General features: G+C 39.2%; 1 protein-coding gene across 1 annotated transcript in view; it reads left to right on the top strand.

Moving 5' to 3' along the window:
- Nucleotides 1-3,117: 3,117 nt before the first annotated feature.
- DDX10 (DEAD-box helicase 10) overlaps nucleotides 3,118-22,226 on the top strand; it is a 188,665-nt gene continuing 169,556 nt past the window's right edge. The window contains exons 1-9 of the mRNA XM_062577456.1: nucleotides 3,118-3,330; nucleotides 6,057-6,117; nucleotides 6,324-6,454; nucleotides 8,025-8,183; nucleotides 8,609-8,729; nucleotides 9,865-10,054; nucleotides 12,231-12,357; nucleotides 13,588-13,750; nucleotides 15,190-15,274. Of these exons, the coding sequence (XP_062433440.1) occupies nucleotides 3,118-3,330; nucleotides 6,057-6,117; nucleotides 6,324-6,454; nucleotides 8,025-8,183; nucleotides 8,609-8,729; nucleotides 9,865-10,054; nucleotides 12,231-12,357; nucleotides 13,588-13,750; nucleotides 15,190-15,274 (1,250 nt within the window). The remainder of the gene's footprint in view (nucleotides 3,331-6,056; nucleotides 6,118-6,323; nucleotides 6,455-8,024; nucleotides 8,184-8,608; nucleotides 8,730-9,864; nucleotides 10,055-12,230; nucleotides 12,358-13,587; nucleotides 13,751-15,189; nucleotides 15,275-22,226) is intronic.

The raw sequence follows: 22,226 nt of genomic DNA, 5'->3' as shown, positions 1-22,226 counted from the left end.
AGAGCTAAATATATTATACTGTTAACGAACTGAGAAAAACAATACATGGAGTGTCTCCTTGAACGACTCTGAAACGCAAGGAGCCCAAGAACTGTGCTAACTGCAAGCCCCTTTCCCGCAGAATGTTCTTTTCTAATTATAGGGCGGCATTTTCAGCAGTGTGTCATTTTTATATTGCACCTCAGCAGCAATGTCATCATGTACACCAGCCTGCTTCTGTAACGGTTTGCTTCCAAGTGCGTGACTGTCCGAAAGGTTAAATAATCTTTCATAGTTTGAACTGTCTGCTCTATGTCTAATTTAGATCCTGACTCAGGAAACCAGCTCAGTTTGTGAAAGCACTGTCAAACACGTTCAAAATTAAAGTCATATTTATGGAGTTCCCTGAACTGGATGGGCAGCCTCTGCCACGGGACTGTACACAGATCCTTACCAACACGGAAAGGCAGCAGACTGGATTATTTAATGGTTCTTTTAATAGCCTTTATTTACTATGATCCTAGTTTATTAGCCGTTTTTATTCCTATAGGTTTGAGACGGCCCCTAGTGGTTCAGATGCACTGAAACATCATCTTGATCCTTATGCCCAAAGCTCCGCAAAGGGCTTTGGGGTAAACGGTAGGAAGCAGTGAGGTGACAGGGCTTGCAGACCCTGGGCGTTTGGCATTTCCGGGAGGGAAAACATGTTTCAGCAGACTCCATCGTGGATTCCTCGCAAGACCCATGATGCTTATATTTTTCAGTAAAACCTTTATTGCTGTTTTCAGGAAAATATGTTCCTATTTTGTAGTTGTTTTAACCTCCATCCTAAAGCATATGAAAAAAGCATCAACTTATCATAATGTTTCGAAGAAACAGGTGGTTTTATTTAAAGACTGAAAGCATTACCTAGCAAGTCACTCACTGTGTAGGGCTCCTAACCAGAAGACCATGGCACGTGGAGGCATTCGTGATCGTGTGCAGCTGGGCCTGCGCGTGTCCCCAGCACGGGACAGCCTTCACCGGCCGACCCGGACAAGGGGCCTGGGCACAGCTCCCACCCGGCCCCAGCGATGGCACCGCCTCCCCGTCCTTAGCTTGATTGCTAAGCAGCATGTTCTCAGGTGAACATCCTTTTGCTTGAGAGTAGAAACGATGAATAGAGTTGTTTCCTTCTAAGAAAAGCCTGTAAGAGCTCTGAAGACCAAAATGTTGAAAGTCTCTCCACAAACAGGATCTGAATCGTGTGCCGTGCCATGGCTGGAGCAGCTCGGGGTTCCCAGCATCTGGTGGGACACAGATTACTTATCCTCTTTTTCCTCCTAGTGTTTGCTCCAGTAAATGGCATTTTAAGCAATGCCTTACAGAGCCTGAGTGCCTTTTCTAAACGAACACTAGCCATGGTGCTTGCACCCATGCACAATAAATTTTAGAGTTAGTCTCCATTTCACAGGTGGTCACATTGCTGTCTGACAGTCTGAAAGCTCTTCTTGATTATACAACCTCTCTGCTTGGCCAGGGTGGTCATCAGGGCCACCCAATGTCTAGGTGTGCTTCCACTGCAGAGAAGCTTCTTTTGAGGGTTCTGCAGACTAAATCACACATATTGTGATCATCAGTAACAGACCTCTTGTACTCAAAAAGTCCTTGTGTTTATGCCATCTTATTACAGAGCTCTTTAGCTTAGTCCTAAAACATTGCTTTGTGTTGCCTGGCTCTTCCTGACCAACAGCATTGGTATTTTTTGGTGTTTCTAGAGACTAACCAGGCTTGTTTTGCTTCCGTGTTTGAAGAAACATGGTTATTTTTTCCACATCACTGTTTTTCATGCATCTCAAATATTTTTGAAGCATTAGGAATAAAGTTTAATTTTTTCGTGTTCATTTAGATCCATCCTGTGGAGGATGGCTTTCATTTCAAGATTTAGTAAGCTGGTTGCTCTCGTCCTGACCATTTCCTCCACAGACTCCTTAGTTACTGGGCACCAGATACATTTTTTCAATGTAATCTGTTATGTTTAGTCAAAATCCTGGTAAGCAAGAGGGTAGCAGACCGCAAGTCCCAGTCTCCAGAGCCTATTTAACCTCAGTTTTTAAGAAGATATCAGGCTCATAACCAGTGTTTAAGACTCTGCAACTTGCTGCAGGACACATTTAGGCACTGAGGCAGCTTCTCCAGGAGTAGCCGCAGCCCAGGAGGCCCAAGGGGAAGGGCTGGCTGCGAAATGGTGGGAGGGCCACACTTCGCCCCCGAAGCTAGACGGTGTTTGTCCTCCGGCACGCTCAGGCTTGACAGAAAACCAGCCGCTTTCTGATTTGTTTCGTATCCGATGCCTGCCTGTTTCAGAAGATAAAACCCTTGACCAATGTGGAGGAAAAAGGCTTCTCTCTCAGATTTTCTTGGTAGAAACCTTTAAATCCAGATACCGGTAAGAAATCTAAAACTAACTCTTATGTTGCCAATGTATGTCTGTGCTGCCGAAGTTGCAACCGGTAGTTTATTCTGAGAGTTTTTAAGCTGGGCTGTGTATTTCAGAATAATGCTATGATTAACTTTTTCCAGGGCAGAACACATTTTGGAGTGCATATGTAAGACTAAATTCCTGTAAGGTATATACTTAGTAGAAACATTTTCCTGTTATCCCTTCCACAGGAAGCGTGATCCTCAATGTCCTATTTATTGTTGGGAAACAGCGAAGGTATTTGCAAAGGTATCTGGTATTTTAAACTGAGGTTACCATTAATTACACAGTATTCTTGGCCCTAACAGGCAACATTTATTCATCACAATTTGCCCATTTTCTCAAACCAGCAGGAATTACTGGAAAAGGACGTTTCTAATGCGTTTCTGAAAATCCAGTTTCACAGCAAGATTCACCTTCACCTCACTGGTGTGGCAACGGCCCGCGAGGGAGCCGGGCCCCGCAGGGAGCCGGGCCGCGGGTGCAGCCCCAGCGGGTGCAGCCCCAGCGGCCGCAGGCACCGCCGGGGGGCCGGGGCCGGGCCGGGCCGGGCCGGGCCAAACGCGCCCCCGCGCGCCGCCCCGCCCCCGGCCGGCGCCGCCCCGCCCCCCGCCGGCGCGGGCTGATGACGTAGCGCCGGCGCTGCGCGTCGCACGCGGGCCGGCGGCGGCGGCAGCATGGGCCGAGCCGGCGGCGGCGAGGCCGGCGGCGGCGGGAGCGGGAGGCCGGCGGCGGCGGCCGAGGTGGACCCGGTGCGCGACTTCGAGCGCTGGAAGAAGAAGTACGCGCGGCGGCAGCGGAAGCTGCGGCTGCGGCGCAAGGAGCGGCAGCGGCCCGAGTGGCTGGTGGAGCGCGAGGGGATCGGGCGGCTGGTGCAGCGCTACGGCGAGGTGCGGGGCCCGGCGGGGAGGGACCGGGCCGGGCCGGGCCCGGCGCAGCGCCTGGGTCGCTCTTCTGCGTAGTCGGTCGTTAGCGACAGCCCCTTCGCCGCGGAGCGGCTGGCTGCGTTGCTCCCACGAAAAGAGCTGGCGGTGCCGACCGTGCGCGCCGCTGGCGCGTGTTGTCGTAGGTGGTGTGTGAGCCTCGGCTTGTCTCCGCCGGGGCTTCCCGCCGGCTCCGGGAGCAGGTTCGGTTGCTGATGGGGAAGGGAGGCCGCTCGCAGTGCGGCCCAGGTCCTGCTCTCCTTGTCCCTGGGTGCTGAGCTTACCGTTTCTCTGCGGAGTATCAGCATTTCTGCAATGATTCCTTCCTGTTTCTGTGTGTGTGAACGCAGGCAGGAAGGGAGACTGGTAGTGTGAGATTAATTTTGAGTATTATCAGACCATAATAGTTTCTACACCTGATCGTACTTTGTATTTATTTAGTACTGACATACGTTCATTAGGCTACCATATTACCTTTAGGCAATATGTAGCGATCTGTGGCAACCGAAGGCGGTATTTAGCTGTTCTTGCTTGTCTGGCTGTTCTTCTGGAGTTGCTTCACTGGTCATTTACTACTCTGTGCAGCCAACTGCCATCAGTCTCACAGATCAAGTGCCTGAATTTACTGGATGGCAAAGCATTTTTTCCTTTGGGAGCTAATGTAGTGGAGACTAAGCAAAATATAAAAAAATACACTTCTGAAGCCTTTCCTTAAGAAGTATATTCCTGTGTGTTGTCCTTGGGTTTCATGGCGTGCTGCAGGCTGATCGCTCCCTTCCGATGGTCCCAGCAAGCAGCTGTGCTGGGGGCTCTGGCTTGGTTCACACTAGTGAGGTTAACAGCATTATTCCCCTCATCGTTGCAAGGTCTTTATGCTTGCAGTGATTGATCTTTAATCACGTAACCTAACACTAATTATGTGCAGGAAAATGTTGGCCTTAGCATGGCAGAGTTGAGATGGAAAAGCAGAGTGGTAGAGAAAAGTATTTTTTATTCATGTCATGAACACTTACTTTATGGATGCTGTTAAGAAGTGAGGAAACTGGAGAGTTTTGTGATGTAAGTGTGCAAGCTGTTTGAGTTAAAGGGAACAGGTAGCAGTTATAAATTAACTTCCTGTTGCTCTAAATTTGTCTTGTTTGCAGTTTAGACGGAGATGGGTTGTGAGTAAGCATTGCTGTGAGGGATAGGAGAGATGAGCAGTGGGTAGTTGGCAGAATCAGCTGTGAGTGGTGATGTGCTGCTGGTTGATCACAAAGTGAATCTGATTTCCCAGGGAAGCTGTGATGCATAATATCTTGTTTCAAGGGAGCTGAAAGTGTAGATGGGACAGGGATGGTGCCTAGCAAGGTTGTAGGCTGTAAGCAGGCTGCCGGCAGGCTCTCTCATGTGTTTGCTGCAGATGAAAGAGCCTGCCTTTATGTCTGGGAACATCAAACACTAGGTTGCTAAAAGTGCAGGTGGGCTTCTCTTTTGCAGGAAGGTAGAGGCTTTGTGTTTTGCAGCATAGTCATTTTTTTTAAAATGAAATAATTAAAAAAGAAGGCAGAGCTCTTGCTCTTGTGGTTCTGATTCATTGGTATGTGACTATCACTGCTCTACTTACAGTAGCCTGTTGGCAGCTACTTCTCTGTGAATTTGCCTAGAAACATGAAGTTTCACTTAGCAGTTGTGAATCAGAAACCTACTGCTTGATGCAGCCACACAGAAATATGAATTAATTGGCTAGCTATTGGCTAGTACTTTGATGTAAATATTTTATTATAACCTCTGTTGGGAAAAGTTTTGGAGACGAAGGTTGTAGAAGTTCTGATTTCTAGAGATACTGTTTTTAAGATGCTTAGCTTGACATTTAATTGCAGGTTATGCCAGGGGTTGGCAGTGTGCTGCACTGTAGAGATACTGAACCTTGCTTATGTATGACAGTGTCTTCTTAAAGTGTGTGTGTGTGTGTGTGTGTGTGTGTGTGTTTTTCTCCTCTTTCTGAAAAACAACTATAAACTGGAGCAAGCTCAGAGGAGGGCCACTGAGATAGTTGAGCCTGGAGCACGTGCCCTCTAAGGGGAGGCTGGGTAAGCTGGGCTTGTCCAGCCTGGAGCAGAGGTGGCTTTGGGGGCATCTGACAGCAGCTCCCAGCACCTATAAGGTGATCTGGAAGACACAGCCAGGCTCTTCCCAGTGGTCTTTGGCAGGAGGACAAGGAGTCCCTTACAGGCATAAGTTAAAACAGAAGAGGTTCAGGCTGGATATAAGGAGAAGCTTTTCCCCATGAGGACAGCTGGGCAGTGCCACTGGTTGCCCAAGGGGTTGTGCAGTTCCTGTCCTCAGAAGTTTTCAGGTTCCAACTGAATGAAGCCCTGAGCATCTGGGTCTGAACTCAGAGCCACTCCTGTTGTGAGCAGGAGTTTGGACTGGAAACCCCCTGATGTCCCTTCCAACCTTAATTATTCTGTGATGATCAGAACTTGAAATTGTGCTACTAGCCTACCTAATTAGAGTACATCTTATTACTTTTGAAACAGTTTGTTAGAAGAGCAGTTTGACTTAGGTCCAGCTAGTATAGATTGTATGGCCAACTGGCTTGGTCAGGTCATACTGAATTACCAAACATTTATGTTAAACAGCAGTTTAAAAATTATATTTAATTTCTACATGCTTAGAGTTTAGCACTGATTAAACTTATTTTGTTTCAGATAAATGTAAATGAAATTCAAAGATTTTCAGATTTTCCACTGTCAAAGAAAACCCTAAAAGGTAAGTGTAAAAGTTTTCTTTGGAAAGCATTTTGAGTAGAAATGAATGTATCAATTGGAAATAAAGAAAACTTTGCTTTAAACTGATTTTTAGATGAATTTTACTATATGTGGTATTTTCCAAATGGAAAAATATAGCAAAAAAAAAAAAAAAAAAAAAAAAAAATTCCTCTCTCCTTTCTTCTCTTCCCACATCCCTGATACTAGGATTGCAGGAAGCTCAATATCGCATGGTAACTGAGATTCAGAGGCAGACCATAGGTTTGGCTTTACAAGGTAGAGATGTACTTGGAGCTGCAAAGACCGGATCAGGCAAAACCTTGGCTTTTATTGTCCCGGTAAGTAATTTACGTACTTCCGTCTACACTTAAGCCAAGTTATCCGGGAAGTCTTGAGTGTTAAAACAGTTTAGGTTAATGGATCCTGGGAGAAAGGTTGTAATTTAACTGATGTATGTGTCGCTTAAGAAAACTGCCTGAGGTTTTGGATGAAGTATATTTTTGTCCCTAGATATATTCAGATATTCTGAAATTTCATTTTGATCCTCACATTACTAGATCCTGTGCGATTCAGGAAATGCTTTGCTTTTCTCTCAGGAATCTGTCTTCCTTGTGCAACTTTGTGAATGTTGTCTGATTCTATTAAAACTTGAAAACTGATTGTATGAAGTGGGTGAAGTTCCTACAGTTCCACAGGCTTTTTTTAGATTAGCAGTTTTTACCTCTTTAAAATTTTAGGCTGTGGACCTTCTATTGCGAATTTAAACTTAGTGGCTGTAGACTACTTCTTGTTTGTTTTTTGTGGAATCCCTAGAAATCACTTCCAGATCCAAGCAGGAAAACAGGATGAAAACTCCTACCATAGATAATAAATGTTTGAATATTTTACTCAAAATATCATGCTCTGCGTTTAATTTCTTCAAATTGAAAGTATAATTGAAAAGTGTGTTTGTTTAAAGTGGACATATTAATTGATAAGAAACCTGTCAATGATAGGATAAAGGGAAAAACAGATGTGGTTTTGATTATGGAAGGTTTTTTTGATTAAAGACTTCTGCTTTGTGCTTGATTTCTTTATTAGTAAAGAGCAGGAAAAAATGTAGGTGACTTCAAAAATAATCTTGTGAACTTGAGAAAGAAAGAACAGAAGTGAGATTACTGAATTAGTTAATTTGGGAATAGAGATCTTTTTAAAAAACATGCTTTTAAGACAACAGTTTTGGGGAAGGAGAGTGATGGGGAGGAGTTGGACAGGTAAAGAAAGAGTAAAGAATTGTATGTGAATGTTAAACAGCATTTGGTACTTCAAAATACTTTAGGTAGGATGATCAGACCAATGAAGTGTTTGCGTTAAGATTAGCTGACTAAGTCTGTATTTCTGCAGTGTAAATTCATAAGAGGAGGAATAATCCTGGACCAAAGTGTATGATACATTTAAGTAGAATGCTCTGTATATAGCATATTTGTATAGTACTGCTCTAAATCTGAACCAGAATTAATAAGACAGAATTATTTGGCTTTTTTCTAATTGTTCTTTCTGTTTCTGGTTCCCTCAAAACCTTATTAGCAGGGAAATTTCTCCTATGTTTCTGCAACTGATTTCTGTTCTTATAAAAGTGATTCAGAGTTGATTTCCAGAACTCAGCAGAGTAGGTTTAATTGTGTAGTGAGATTTCTACAATTTATAGTCCATTGCTCTCTGTCATAGATTGATACTGGGGAACTTTACTTCAGCAAGCATCATTGCTATCAGTTAGAGCTGATGTGTAATCAAACTGCATGAAATGCATACTGATGTTTCTTAAATCATTATTTGAATTAACATCACTTTATCTTTTTATGGCTTTTTTATTTGGTTATATGTTTTACCTCTGAGATTTTATAATGAGAATGTGGTAATTTTTTTCAGGCCTTGGAAATCTTGTATCGCAATCAGTGGACTTCAGCAGATGGATTGGGAGTTTTGATAATATCACCTACCCGGGAACTGGCATATCAAACCTTTAAGGTTCTGCGTAAAGTGGGAAAAAATCATGACTTCTCAGCTGGCCTTATAATTGGAGGAAAGGTGTGTCCTCTTTCAATTTGCGTAAAGGACAAATAAATACTAGTTCTGGTGAATGGAAAAGTCAAGGAAAGAAGTAGTTAGTGGAAACCTCTTCATGACCCACACGTTTACCTGTCTGTGCGCTCTGTATCTTTTGAAGCTTTTGCGTATTTACCATCTTTCCAGGTTATATGACTGGGTGGAACTTCCTGCCAAGCCTTCCAGGAGTATCCTTTAATTTAGGTTATTCTGAAATACTTGCTGCTCAAGCCACAAGTGTGAGCATCCTGAAGAAAGCGTGCAGTATCTGTGTAGAAAGAGGAAAAGAAGCTGATCCATGACTATTTTTTCTAAAAGCTATTAATAGATTAAGCTGGCCTGAGCATCTCTGCTGCTAGGCTGCTGGTGTGAACAATTAGAACTAAACTGGTTTAACTTATTTTCAGGATCTGAAAGAAGAGTCTGAGAGAATCCACCACATCAATATGTTAATTTGCACTCCAGGACGACTTCTGCAGCACATGGATGAAACTTCGTATTTCTATGCATCTGACCTGCAAATGTTGAGTGAGTTTTTAAATACTTGAAAGTACTCAAAAGTATTTTGTAGTAGTTCATAGCTGTGTGCAACACTTCCTTGGCTAAAAAGTTCATCCTAGTTGTGGTGTGTAGATGAAATAGCACTTAAGTTCAGAAACGGAGAAATTAAAATAGAAAATGACAAAACTCCTTTTTTCTGTGCATTTCTGTCTCTCAAAGCAATTGCTGAGCGTGTTTGCCTTAGGATAATAAGAACATACTAGGTGAGTTAGTAAGGGACTCCAAAACAAATATGGCATCTCATTATAATCCTTTACCTATGTATTGGCTAATGCTGACCTCTCCTTTCTAGCTATAGCTCTCTTGTTTTGCTTGATATGATAATTAACTATATGGAATATTCACTACAGTGTATGTATTTTGAGCCTGTTCTAGATAAGATTTTTCTTGGCATTTTGAACCAAATTGCTGTTTCTTTCTTTGTTTTCTTAGCCTCTTGTTTCTTCATCCTGCCAACCTGAATACAAATTTCAGCTTGATGAAAAGATTTCTTTGCCTTTAAGATCTGTGCATATTCTTTAGCATAGCTTGAGGAACCTAAAAGCAATTAAGAAGCTAATGAAGCTGATAAAATATAAAATTAGGCTTGCTGTACTTGGTACAATTCATTGCTTTTAAACAAGAATTGCATTAAATGTAGGCCCTTTTCTTAATGATTTGTCTCTGTGCTGATCTCTGTATTCGCTATATGTCAATGGTAAATTTAGCTTAGTTGCAGGAGAATCCGTTTTGCTTAGGTCATGAATAGTACAGCACTATTCTATGTTCCATGGTTTTGTTTCCATAATGGGACAGGGAATTTATAATTTGCAGTTTGTCTGCAAATTGGTGAATAGATTCCTTGAAATGCAAATCTACCTATGCTTCAGCATGTGAACCTAAGGGTACATAATGTTATGGGAATTATTGTGACTTCTCTATTGCATTTTTTTTAAAACATATTTTATGGAGTGCATGAGTAGCTAAAGAAAATTCTACAGTATACAGCAATTAAGGCTATCTCTGCAGTTTAAGTAGGTGTTGATTTTATGCTATACAGTTCTAAAGTTTGAATTTTGTAAAGCTAAAAACAGTTTCTCTCAAATCTATTTTCTCAATTCAGTTCTTGATGAAGCTGATAGAATTCTAGACATGGGGTTTGCTGATACAATGAATGCAATCATAGAAAACCTACCTAAGAAACGCCAGACCTTGCTTTTCTCAGCAACACAAACAAAATCGGTGAAGGATCTTGCACGGCTGAGTTTGAAAGATCCAGAATATGTTTGGGTTCATGAGAGAGCCAAATTCAGGTATGTCAAGATAATTTTTCTAGACCTGGAATTTAAACAAGTGTTGATCTTACTAAGCTGCTTTCCTGACTATCATCTTTCTGAATCAGAAGTTAAAACCATACATCCTTCTCCTTCCCTCAATCTCTGCTCCATTCTATGCCTTTCTGAAAGGAAGGGTTTTTCAGATAAGAGGTTACTAGTTGTGATTGATTTATTATAGGGAAGCTGGACCTGTACCTTGCTTGTGGCTCGGCAGGAACTTCTCTGACTGGAAATTTTTTTTTTTTTTTTTTTTCTCCTCAAGGCATCTCTAAGAATGGGTTATAGTCTTCTGGCTGTCCCAGCAATCACTTCTTGGTTCTGCTTTTTGGTTCTTTGGCTTTCTTTCCTCTCCTGCCTTTATATTCACTGTGCAGGACTATTGTGACAACAAATACTGCCTTATTTGTTGCACAAATACAGTTCTTCTGTGTGTCTTTGATAAATCTGATGTCCCAAGAAAATGCTTCTTTATTGGGAGTGTGCAAGAATGACCATCGTCTTTGTGTGCTTCGTACTGGATGTCCTTAGGAAACCATATGGCATTTGTCCATATGCAGTAAGTCTCCTGCTTCCGGACATGCAGGATTTGTTGTGCACATCCAGGACTCCAGCGCTGTGCACGTGAAGTAAATTTGTTGTGTCATACAGTTTTGGTCAGAAATGGGAGCTCCTCCCTGGAAGTCTAGGATGGTCTGCCTAGCTTACAAAAATTAATGTAATATTAAAGGCAGAAAGTTGCATGGTGTTAGCACATCTTTTTCCTCTCAAAATCTAAGTGAAGACTACTACTTTAAATTTTGTATTTCTGTGGGTTCTATTCTCTGAGTAACATATTGCTTATGAACATGTATGATTAAGTTTTTCTATTGTGAAGTGTGCATATATTTCCATATGTAAGAGATAGGTGGAGGAAGGTGAAGCACAGTGGTAAAATGGCTCAACCAAGAGCAAACAAGGAATAATTAACAGAATGAACAGTAGGATTTGACTGAATCCTTAGGCAGGTTTTAAGGTTGGACTCAAGAGTGACTATTTATTATATTGCAAATAGGATTGATAGCACTACTAATAAAGAAAGGATCACAAATAAATACAATTACTGGAAAAGATCGTATGTTTAGTATCTTACTGTCTTAGCAAAAGAGAATATAAAAGCCTGGAATAGTCTTCGTTTTGAGGACTGACTATACATGTGTTGCACAAACTGCATTTTTGAAGTCTGTTTTAAAACACAGTGGAGTATTTGAGATATCTGAGGAGGTACGATTGGATAATAAACTAAATCAAAAAAGGAAAATACTAATTTGTTTTGTACTTACTGTCTTTATATGATGTTATCTTAAGGAAACAGTTTGCTGTGAAAGATTTACAAGGTGAAAGGCACTGCGGTATAATTTAAAGTGACTAGTGGAATAAAAATTAGAGCAGTGTCATGTAATTTCTTTCTCTCAGGTGGCATCTTCAATAAAATAAAGTTGTTTTAAATACCCTTGGTGTCGCTAAGGTGGAGTAGAGGGACTGTGAGAAAAGAACATTTAAACGTATTTCAAGGGCTAATATGTCAAAGAATACTCTTTTCTTACTTTGTAAAGAACTGAAAGCTGAGTTAGGATACCAATGTGGAGTTTTACAAAGTCACTTTGCATGTCAGAGTGTGATCAGTAAAAATACATCAATGCCTTTTTTGTGCGTGATTAGACTGTGCTTTGACATTGCCTTAAGCACGAATGATGCTTTAATAGGACTAATAGATGAAATTGCATTTTAAGTCAAGGCAATTTGAATGTCGCTACTTAGACATGGAAGAAGTCTGGCTAGCTGCTAGTAACTGAATTTAGAAGTAATGTTAAGCTTTTTTTTTTTTTTTTTTTTTTTGTTCTCCCTCTCCCTCTCCCTAAGTGATTGGTCTTTCAAGAGTAGCTTTCCAGTGGAGCTGCTAAGACTTGTTCTTCCTTGTGGGAGAACTTCCCAACCTTACTTTTTTTTTTTTTTTTTTTTCCTGGCTATTTGACAGACACTTTTGACTTGAAAGAAAGGTCAGCATCTTCTTAGCTATTGTATGCCTGTATAATTCTTTTTTTTTCCTGTTCTTTATTCTCTTTTTAATGTTTTGGGAACTATGGAATCTAAATGGACTTTTTGGATTTTTTAGTACCCCGGCAACTTTGGACCAGAACTATATTGTTTGTGAGCTTCAACAAAAAATAAACATGTTATACTCCTTCCTGAGAAGTCATCTGAAAAAGAAGAGTATTGTGTTTTTTGCAAGCTGTAAAGAGGTATGACTATCTCTTTTATCTTCTTTCCTATATACCATACAAAAACTACTAAAATTAAGGTATTCATGTTGCTATGAAAGCATCAGAGAGGTGAGATTCTGGATTAATTTGCAACAGGAAAAGCAAGGAGGAGCCAAACCTTACCTACTTCTGTCAACACAGTGCGCAGGGCTGCTTAGACAGCCTGGGTGTCAGGAAGCATGGGTTTCCGGGCTCAGTGCGGGAAGGTTCCTGCAGGGGTCTGTGAGTGCAAAGATTTGTGCTCTGCTGTTGGAAAAGAGTGCTAAAGGCTGGGTAGTAAAGAGCCAGCTAATACGGTTTTGTCTGGTGAGGCGTTTTGTAGTTGAGTTATAGAGTGTTCAATAGATGTATCTGCTCTTTTTAAAAGCTTTGAAAGCTTGCTTTAAATAAATTATAATTATGAAATAGTGTGTGAAAAGGCTTTTCTTATATAGGATGTAATCCTTCAAATGCCTGCTTGTATAACTGTTCTGGGAGTATTTTTTGAAATTATTTGTAAGTGTTTGTGTGGCAGGTGTCTTTCTCTGACTGCTAAGTGTGTGGAATATTTTTACTATATATATTTAACAGGTAATTATATGGTAAATATTCATTTTAGTTCTTGCATTTGTGCAAGAGGTTACAGTATTTCTGTTTTGCAATTGGTTACTGAGTGCAGTGAGTCAGCGTGCTTATTTCTACAGAAATTCTCTGAGCTGCAGCTGTTACTGCAATATAACTATTTTTTTTAAAAAACTACTAGTTAGCTACCTGCTACAAAATAATGTTGCACCGCAGTGCTGCACCATGGTGTGGCGTGTGTTAATGAACAGACTGCCTCTCTAAGAGAAACTTTTGAAGCTTTCAATTTTAAGACAAGACCGTGTAGACTGCTCGGAGTGCAAGCGTAAGACGCTGCACGCCTCCAGTATTGTCTGAAAGCAGCACTTCTGATGGACTTTTCGTATTTTGGTCTCTGGTGTACAGCCCAACTAGTTGTGCGCAAATCTGTTCCTTTTCGAGTGCCCCAGAGAGGCATGTCAACCTTTGCCGTGGTTCATCCCCGTTGTAGCGCTTGGGGGTGTGTGACAGTGTCTGAGTTGTTTGCCTTGTCTCTGATGTGGAGAAAAGTGTATTTTGCTTTGTGCTAGGACTGTAGCCATCTACTGGATATGATCATTACCATGTAATGTAACTATGTTTGTTTTCCTCTAATTTGTTGAGTAATAGGTCCAGTATCTGTTCAAAGTGTTCTGTAAGCTTCAGCCTGGCGTGCCTGTTTTGGCACTCCACGGCAAACAGCATCAGATGAAGAGAATGGAGGTCTACAACTGTTTTCTTCGGAAAAAGGCAGCAGTGCTTTTTGCTACAGATATTGCAGCTCGTGGCCTCGGTAGGTACCCATTAAAGCAGTAGAATATTCACAAAGTGATGATCCAATCCTATTAAGAGTTTATCAGTACCAGTATGCACTTAAGGCCGGGTTCGTTTCTTACAAAACAAATTGTAGTTTGCTACCGCTGTGTCTAAAAGCTCATTGTGATATCTCAGAAAGGAAAAAGTACACTTCTCAGAGTTCTGCCATTTCTTTACTGAAGAGAGATGTAGTTAATTTGTGCTTAGTTTTTCTTTTTTGTCCCTGAATGACCTAAGCTGTCATTAGTCTTGTAATGCCATTTGTTAGTAATGTAGTCAGTTGAAAGTTTTTTTTTTTTTTTTTTTTTAAGTCTGTAGATAATCTAGAAATTTTCCCTAATTACATGGGATTATGGGACTTTAAGGGAGCAAAATAATAGATGAGGCAAAAGCAGCAATATTTTATAGGCACTGTTTTGGCTTGAGTTTCTTTTTTCTGTAGTTGTTAATTACTGGATTACAATTTCTTGCTCTGTTAAAATTTTTGCAAATACTTTGCTATTTATGACTTTTTTAAAAAAAAATTTCTGGAGACAATTAAGTGTGATGGAAGAATCTTTCAGGAGTTTACTTGTATTTCTTTAGGATAGCAAACTTTTATTATCCAAAATGTAAGGTTTTGTTAGTATGTTAGAGGAGGAGGAAGTTGCTTCAAAATGGAAGCAAACAGGATTAATGGAAGTGAAAACTGTTTATCATGCCTTCTATATGACTGAAATCTTGCTAGTGAGGAATTAAGATGGGTATGGTTGCCTGGGTTCACAGCGTAGGTGTAACTGTGGAATACTGCATTACCACAGACTTGGTCGGGAAGTAACCCTGGCTCATTACCATGCAAGCTAGATGAAATACAGCAGTTGGAAATTGCCCTTTAAAGCTATAACTCACTTTGAACATTGAATTCTTGGTCTGGCTTGGTGACTTCGTCTTCCTGCTGTTGAGAGAGAATATGGTATTTCTTTACATGGCTAGCTATAGCATTGGTGTCTGACTACAGCTCACTTCAAATCCCAACAGTGTAGGATAATGAAATTCTAGGCAAAAATAAGTCGAATCCTGTTATTTAATTATTAAACATTGTGGTGTTTTGTAGTGTTTTATTGTGTGTGACATAAAGCACCTGTCTTTCCTTGTCAAGTGTGAAATTATGTTCCATTCAGTGCGCTGTCATAACTTAGGAAAAGAAGACACCATTAATTTTAACTTTCTTTGAAGAGAGTGGTTGTTTATAATGTGCTAATACATGCAATTAATTTAATTTTTAACTTGGAGATTGCATGCAGGCAGTGTCTATAAATTGATATATAATTGCTAGTTCTTACAGTAAACAGTGCTGTAAAATAATGTATTACTTTTGAGCAGGAAGATTTTAAGTCTAGAGAGCTTAAAATTTAACATGTTTTTTTCTTTACACAGATTTTCCAGCTGTGAACTGGGTCATTCAGTTTGATTGTCCAGAAGATGCAAATACGTACATCCACAGAGTGGGAAGAACAGCCAGGTTCATATTCACTTTTGATTAATATTTTAATGTAGATAACTACAGGCACTGCTAATTGGTTAAAGACTACCGTGAAAAAGTAAGAAAAAAAAACCAACATGAGAGTTGGAAAGAAAGAAGGCCATTATCACCAGAAGACCCTTTGATTATTTAAAAGAAATGATTTAACTTAATCATTTCTTTCTGAGCGTCAGAGACTCCTTATAGCAGATGGGACAAATGATGTCCAGTTTAATCTGACTAGGCAGCGTTAATAGTGAAGAAGCAAAAGTAGTCTTTTTGTACTTGGCAGGATTAACATGAAGGCTGAGTGGACCACATTAGTGTGTAGAAAAGCTTGTGTTGCCACTGCCATTTGTGGGTAAATAAAGCTTTAGACTTCGTGGATCTGGTTTCTTTCAGTGTCATGGAAGACTCATCCAAAGAATCATAGTATTTCTTCCTTGTTTTACTTTAAGAAACAAAGAATCAGTGTCAGTTGCTGGTTACACTTTTAATTTTCTAAGTCTTTTGTGGAATTATATTCTTAGGGATAGCTTTAGTTTAGAATATTTGTGGCCAAGGGTTTATAATGGAAGGAAGTTACCCAGATACACTATTGAAAATCTGGTCCTTGATCTTTGAAGTTGATTTTTAAAAGAAACAGAAGTTGTTGTGGTGTATAATTTGGTAGATTAACAATTTTATCCAATTATTTGAAGGATGAAATGCAAGACCTGGCATTGTATCTTGTACATCATTTAATGTTTGTAGTAGGGTTTTACCATCTGTGTTGCAATACGGTTTGAAATCTAACATAATGATTGAACAGTCTCTCAGAACAGTGTCACTAATCTGTACTGCAGGAGTTTGAGATTTGTGTGTTTGGATTATGCAGCAGTAAATTTTGGTGACTCAGTAGTGGGGATGTGTGTGCTTTCAGTACTTTTTCAGAATGTGGAGTTTTGGGGCATGTATTTATCGTAATTGGTAACATCTCTGCTCCATTTTTTCTGTGTGTCCCCTTTTTTTCTATCTACCCTTTTCTTGTAGAAAGGAATAATAGGTTTTTAAATAACTTTTCAAAATATGTTGGTTATAAGCTAAATCAATAAATGTTACATATAATTAGCCAAATTCAAATCTGTAAGCTACATCTAATGTCATTGGTCCTACCTGAAAAAAGACCATAGCCTTAATGAGAACTTTTCTTTTTTTAAAATCTTGTGTGGCTTCTGCAGAAGGCTTATTATTTTGTGTTTATGGTATACTGTCATCATGAAAGAGAAAACAGTTTATATGACATGATTTAATTGGCAGCTTTGAGAAGAATTGTTGAACCCTTTTGTAGCTGTGTTACTAAGTACCTCGTCAGGTTTAGAGTCCTTAGACCTTTTGCTGACACTTGCTAGGTGCTGAGAAGAATGACTGTAAGCAGCTGTAGAGATGGGAAAGAGCTATATAGAGACAAATAACCACCCCTTTTCAATAAGGATTTTAATAAAATATAGCTCCGACTGGGATGTTAGCCTCACAAAGTTATGGGTCTGTCTTCAAAGGCCTTTTAAGTACAACCTGTGGTTGCTGAAGGAAGAGGTTTAGGCAGAGTGTGGGGCGCAGAGGGTCTGTTCTGTACATCAGCAGTGCCAAATGTCCACCCCTGGCTTCAACGGGCTGTTGTTCAGATCTCCCTTTAAGTGAAATTTTAAGAATCCAGACCTTACTGGAAACTGTAAGCATATCTGAGCAAGTTATGTGAGGTGGCAGAATTGTGACTGATACTGAAAGCAGATTCCTTCTGTAGGAAAAGCTTTGCAGGTACTTTCTGTCTATTAACCTGGTACAGAGATCAGTGGAGGTTCTGCTCTGCACTGGACTTTTGGTGGGAGAAATGTACAGTTTCTTTATCCTGAAGTTCACTAAACAAATCTGTTTCCAGCACTAAAGTTAATGGCATGAAATGAACCGTTGAAAATAAGATAAGGAAAATAATAGTTTCAGGTATATACTGTGCGTAAGTATATTGTGTGTAGGTAAGCTACTGTTGAGTAGGAAACTTACTTGTTTCCAGTAGCCACAGTTAGTATGAGAGGAGCTCATGTTTTCTCTATAAACTTAATAAAAATTAACTGCATTTTAATAGTTGTCATTAATGAGGTTAGAGATAATTACAAAGTTTCATGGGTTATGGGAGTGTATAATTGCATGGAATGAAAGCTAAATTAAATATCTCAGCTAATTAGGAGACTGTGTTAAGCTATAATTAAAAGTGGGTTGCTGAATACTATTTACTTTTGAAATCAAATTATTTTGTGACACAAAAGTAAATGTGAAAGTCAAGAGAAAATATTAGTTTGGAATAGGGGCTGAAGAGTATTTGACAAACTGTTGTCTTTCCACAACTCTCTTTGCGCTTTTGCAAAGTGTTAGCAAAAGTGCAAGATACTGATTGATTTAAATAATTAAGACCACTCTGTTCCCTACATAGGATTTCACTTGCACTTCATCCTATGGAACATAAATTGCAACTTCTGCATTTTTGTCTTATGGTGAAGTAAAATCAAGAAAATCTGGGTGTTTTCCAGTAATGCTTTTACTTTATAGTAGAGTTGGCATATTATATGTATTTTTTATTATATTATTTTTTAACTTGGAAAATATGCTACTATTGCAGTGATTGGAAAAATTGTGCAAACTATTTCCTCCAAATGCCTCTTAAAATATTTATTAAAGGCTAGCTAGTATAGTAACATAATTTCTAAAATATTGATAATACTAATCTATGTCCTTAAATATTTTTTTGGCTGTCTTTTTGTCATAGTCTCTTAGCAAATACTGTAGTTTAAACTATTAGATTACAGTTCTTTACCTGTGGGTTTTAGTTTACACGTTCTAAGTAAATAAAAGATACTACTAGGGACTGCCTGCAAAACTCAGTTCTGGCTTTTAATTTCTATTGATGCGTGCTGTTTTGTAGCCCTCGAAGGCTGCAGTTGAAAACACTTTCATCAGTTCTGTGAAACAAGTTGCAGTGCCGCTAGAGGACAGTAGAAGATAATTTCTAAAGCACAACCATATGCGTTTCCTCTGCCCCGCAGCTGTTTTCCAAGCAGAACTTGTAAGTTGTGTGGCATGAAAAAGAACATTTATAGGGATATTTTCATTTCAGTCATGATTTTATTGACAAGTGGAATAGGTATTGGTAGGTCTGTCTTTTTGTACATAAGTATCTTGTTTTTTGAATGTACTCATCCCTTGTTTTCCTGGCATGTCCTTCTTTCCAAGCATTAGCTTCTGTCTTCACCCTGCTGCTTTTCCTTCAGAGGAGACTGTAGAAGCTGTTTTTTGAGATTAGTGATTTTTCTGTGTACAGAGTCTTTTTTTAAAGATACTGACAGTGAAATGTAAGACAGTAAGTCTGTGGCTCTGCAGTTCTTATAATCGCTGTGGTATGTCCAGATCTTTATATAACCTCGGAACCTTAGCTAGACTTAAGCTTCTGATATTAATGATACTTAATCTGGGCTAGGTTTGTTAGGTGCTTAATTTAAACTAGGAAAGTCACTGTAATTTTTCTATTACATATAGTATGTGTATGCATATAAGCATGCACATCCAGTGTGACTGTACATAAGTTTTATCCTTTAGGTAAATTATATTCTGAAAACAAATGGAGTAAAACCAAGTATTCTCCCAACAGGGTACTGTATTACCTATTGTCTTTATACTGGCTGCTATGATGATCACAGTCAAAGAGCATGAATAAAGACTTTAAAAGATCTATAGTCTTTTTCATGTGTTGTGACTACTAAAGAACGTATGCAGAACAAGTTTTGGAAAGGTGAAAGAGGGCAGATCATCTAATGATACTACTCTATCATGAAGTGAACTGCTTTGAAACGTGCTCGTTGGGGCTCCCCTTAATAGCACATTATAGGTATGAAAGTGAGACTAATAAGCCTTTAGAATTATCTGTCGAAGTGGGACTAAAGCATTTAAAAATGTGAGCGACTTGCTGGAACAATTTTTCAGTAGCGGAAGCTTGACTTCATTTTGGGAAATGTATCTGAGATGCATGTCTTGGGGAGTCAATAAACTGCATAATCGAGGTGGCAGCTCCTTGTTTGTTTGTGTATCTTTTTTTTTTTTTTTAAATTAAAGACCTACTGAAGCACTTTTACTGATGTTTCTTATTTAAAAAGAGATGGTCTAAATATACATTTCTTACATTGTAGTCAAGTCATTGTCTTAATTCAAGTGAAATAAAAATAGCTGCCAGTGGAGGTCACAAATCGTTAACACCATATATTGAACTTGCAATTTATATAAAATCTCTAAAATTAAATGTTGTAACCTAGCTACATTCTTGACGCTGTCCTGTGGTGCTGTAGTTGCATTAACTGGAACTATATTATGCATTAGAATTTTTTCTAATAATGTGATACGAATGTTCTAATACACTAAAATAGTAAGTGGCTCTGGTTATTGCATGCTGATATGAAACTATCCTGGAAGCTATAATAATAATAAAAAAAAAAAGCACATATATTTCAACACAGTAGAGTGGACACAGCTGCTGTGGGAAATGGATTGCTTACAAGCTAGCTGGAGGACTCAACAACCTCCCAAGGCCTTTTAAATTCAATTTATTTTGAGACTAGCATGATAAGGTTTGTGAGCCGCTACCAGTTCTTGTCCATTATTCTCCTACCTAAGTCTGCCGAGCAGACAAGGAGATGAGCTAGTATGACTGAGTAAAGGGAATTATGATATTGTAGCGTGTGTAAAACCTAGTTACATGGTTCTCATAATTTGGCCATAGATACGGATGGGCCCTACTGTATAGACGAGAAAAAGAAGGATGCGAAGTGATTGAAATAAATCCTTGCAACTCCCGTAAGTGATCTGTAACTTGATAGTAATACTTACTGATGAGTTTTTTTGGGGGGGATCTGACTGAACGGAGGTCTATGGGCTTTAGTGTATACAGAAGAGAAATAGGAACGAACAAAACACTGGAGCTCAGATAAGGCAAGAACTGACTTGACTGAGTTTTTAGTTTTAAATGCTCTGTGAAGTGTTGGATTTTTTTTCATAGCCCGTGGAGAAGAGAGCTCTCCTCGTGAGTTTAGACACCTTCCCCTGTGACCGCAGGCGGTCTGCAGCGTTTGTGGAGCTGAGCGGGGCCGGGAAGCGTTCCGGTCTGCTTTGGTGGACTTCGCCTGAGACAGCGCAGCCCTGTTTGCAGTGCAGGTCGCTTGTTAAAGATCGTTTTAAAGCAAAACATCTGTGGTACAGAGACCGTTGGTTATGTGGGTAGGATAGAAATCCTGATATTCGTGTGTGTGTTCCTTTGTCACTTAAAAATGGAATAGCAGGTTTCCACAATAGGGAAGAAATCCAGCAGTGTAAAAGGGATGAGCAGGAAGAGTTTTACTTACTGTTTATTATAGGCTAGGAGAAACAATATATATTTTTTTGTTTTGAAACTTAGATATCACCAATCTCTTCTGTGACAGAAGGTCCAGAAGGTAGTATAATTGGAAACAGAATTTTGTCTAAACTGAGCGCAGTGTGAGGGAGCTAAAGCTGTTACTTTGTTTCAAGAAATAGGTTTAAAAATTATAGCTTATATAATCAGATTTAATAGTTGAATTTTAAAAACAAAACTATGACTTACTGTATTTCTGTGGAAGGCCTTAGGGATAAATATAGGTATAATTTTCTCTCTGTTGGAGGGTAGCTTGTGGGTGAACAGATTTATTCTTATGAGTATCAGATTGAAATAGGTCTTCTCAGAATAAAAGTGCCGAGTTTGACTTTTTTGGGGAATACATTTTCAGAGCTGTTTTACATAAGAAGAATGCAACATGGACAAATATGTGCATCAAACTGAAATGCTTTATGCTTTGCTCTTGTAGGTATTTATCCAGGAATTGAAAATCATTTAAAAATGAATTAACATTCTAGAATTATTAGAACTTGACTCACTTAGTCCTTATGAAGTGTGGTGGTTGAGATTTTTGACTAACCTAATGAAAAAGTAGATTGGGAAGTCACTGTTTATAACCTAGCTTCCAAAAATCAGATTTATATTTGCATACACAGCTGGTGGTTTTCTCAGTTTTCAAGTACTTCTTACAGCAGATAAAGAAATATTATGCCTGTTTTTTTCATCCTCTGATCTCAATTGCAATCTTATGTATGTTAATAAATATGTAGAGAATTTCAGTGGAAAAGTGGATCTCGTACTATTTACAGGGATAGGTACTTAGCTGTAGAAGCAAAGATCTGTGTTGTTTTTTGAATTTTGTTTGTCAGTTATTCCACACAATGGAATAATTTTCATTCTAGAGTCTTAATGAAAATGAAAATTATATGCAAAGATTTAAAAGTTGTTGCAGAATCAGAATGTTTGTGGTCTGAGAAGGGTCTGAATGGTGTGCAATAAATAAATGCTTTACATAATGAAGAGTTAACCTTCTCAGAAGTAACCCGTAACCACTAATAGTTGGCCCAACATGTATGGTGAATTAAGTCCTATGAAAGAAGTGTGAAAACATGTTTTTAGAGTGGTATTATAATATACATATAAAAGGAGGCAAACTTAATGGCCTTAGTTTTGATGCAATTTGAACGTTTAGTAACCTTAATACTTTTATGTTGGTTACATCTCAGAGGCCTAACTTTCTGTATCCCAGGGTTAACATTCCCAAAGCAGGTATTTTACACTCAAAATTTCATCTTATCTTTTTTCAAGTTGCAGTGTTTTGGATTGTTCTTGTTTTCTGTCTGCAACTAATAAAAATTTGAGAGGGAAATACAAGGAATAGCCACCTATGATGCATTAATTTTATAAATCTGCATATAGTCTTTTTTGGAAATGCAGTTTTAAATTTGCTAGATATGATTTTTGTGTGTGTTAGGCCTTCCAGGAATCTTTTGACTTCTAATAATAACTAGTTGGGCATTC

Source organism: Rhea pennata, chromosome 1 (assembly GCF_028389875.1).
Source record: "Rhea pennata isolate bPtePen1 chromosome 1, bPtePen1.pri, whole genome shotgun sequence".
Taxonomy (NCBI): domain Eukaryota; kingdom Metazoa; phylum Chordata; class Aves; order Rheiformes; family Rheidae; genus Rhea; species Rhea pennata.
This window is presented reverse-complemented; position numbering and strand designations above follow the sequence as displayed.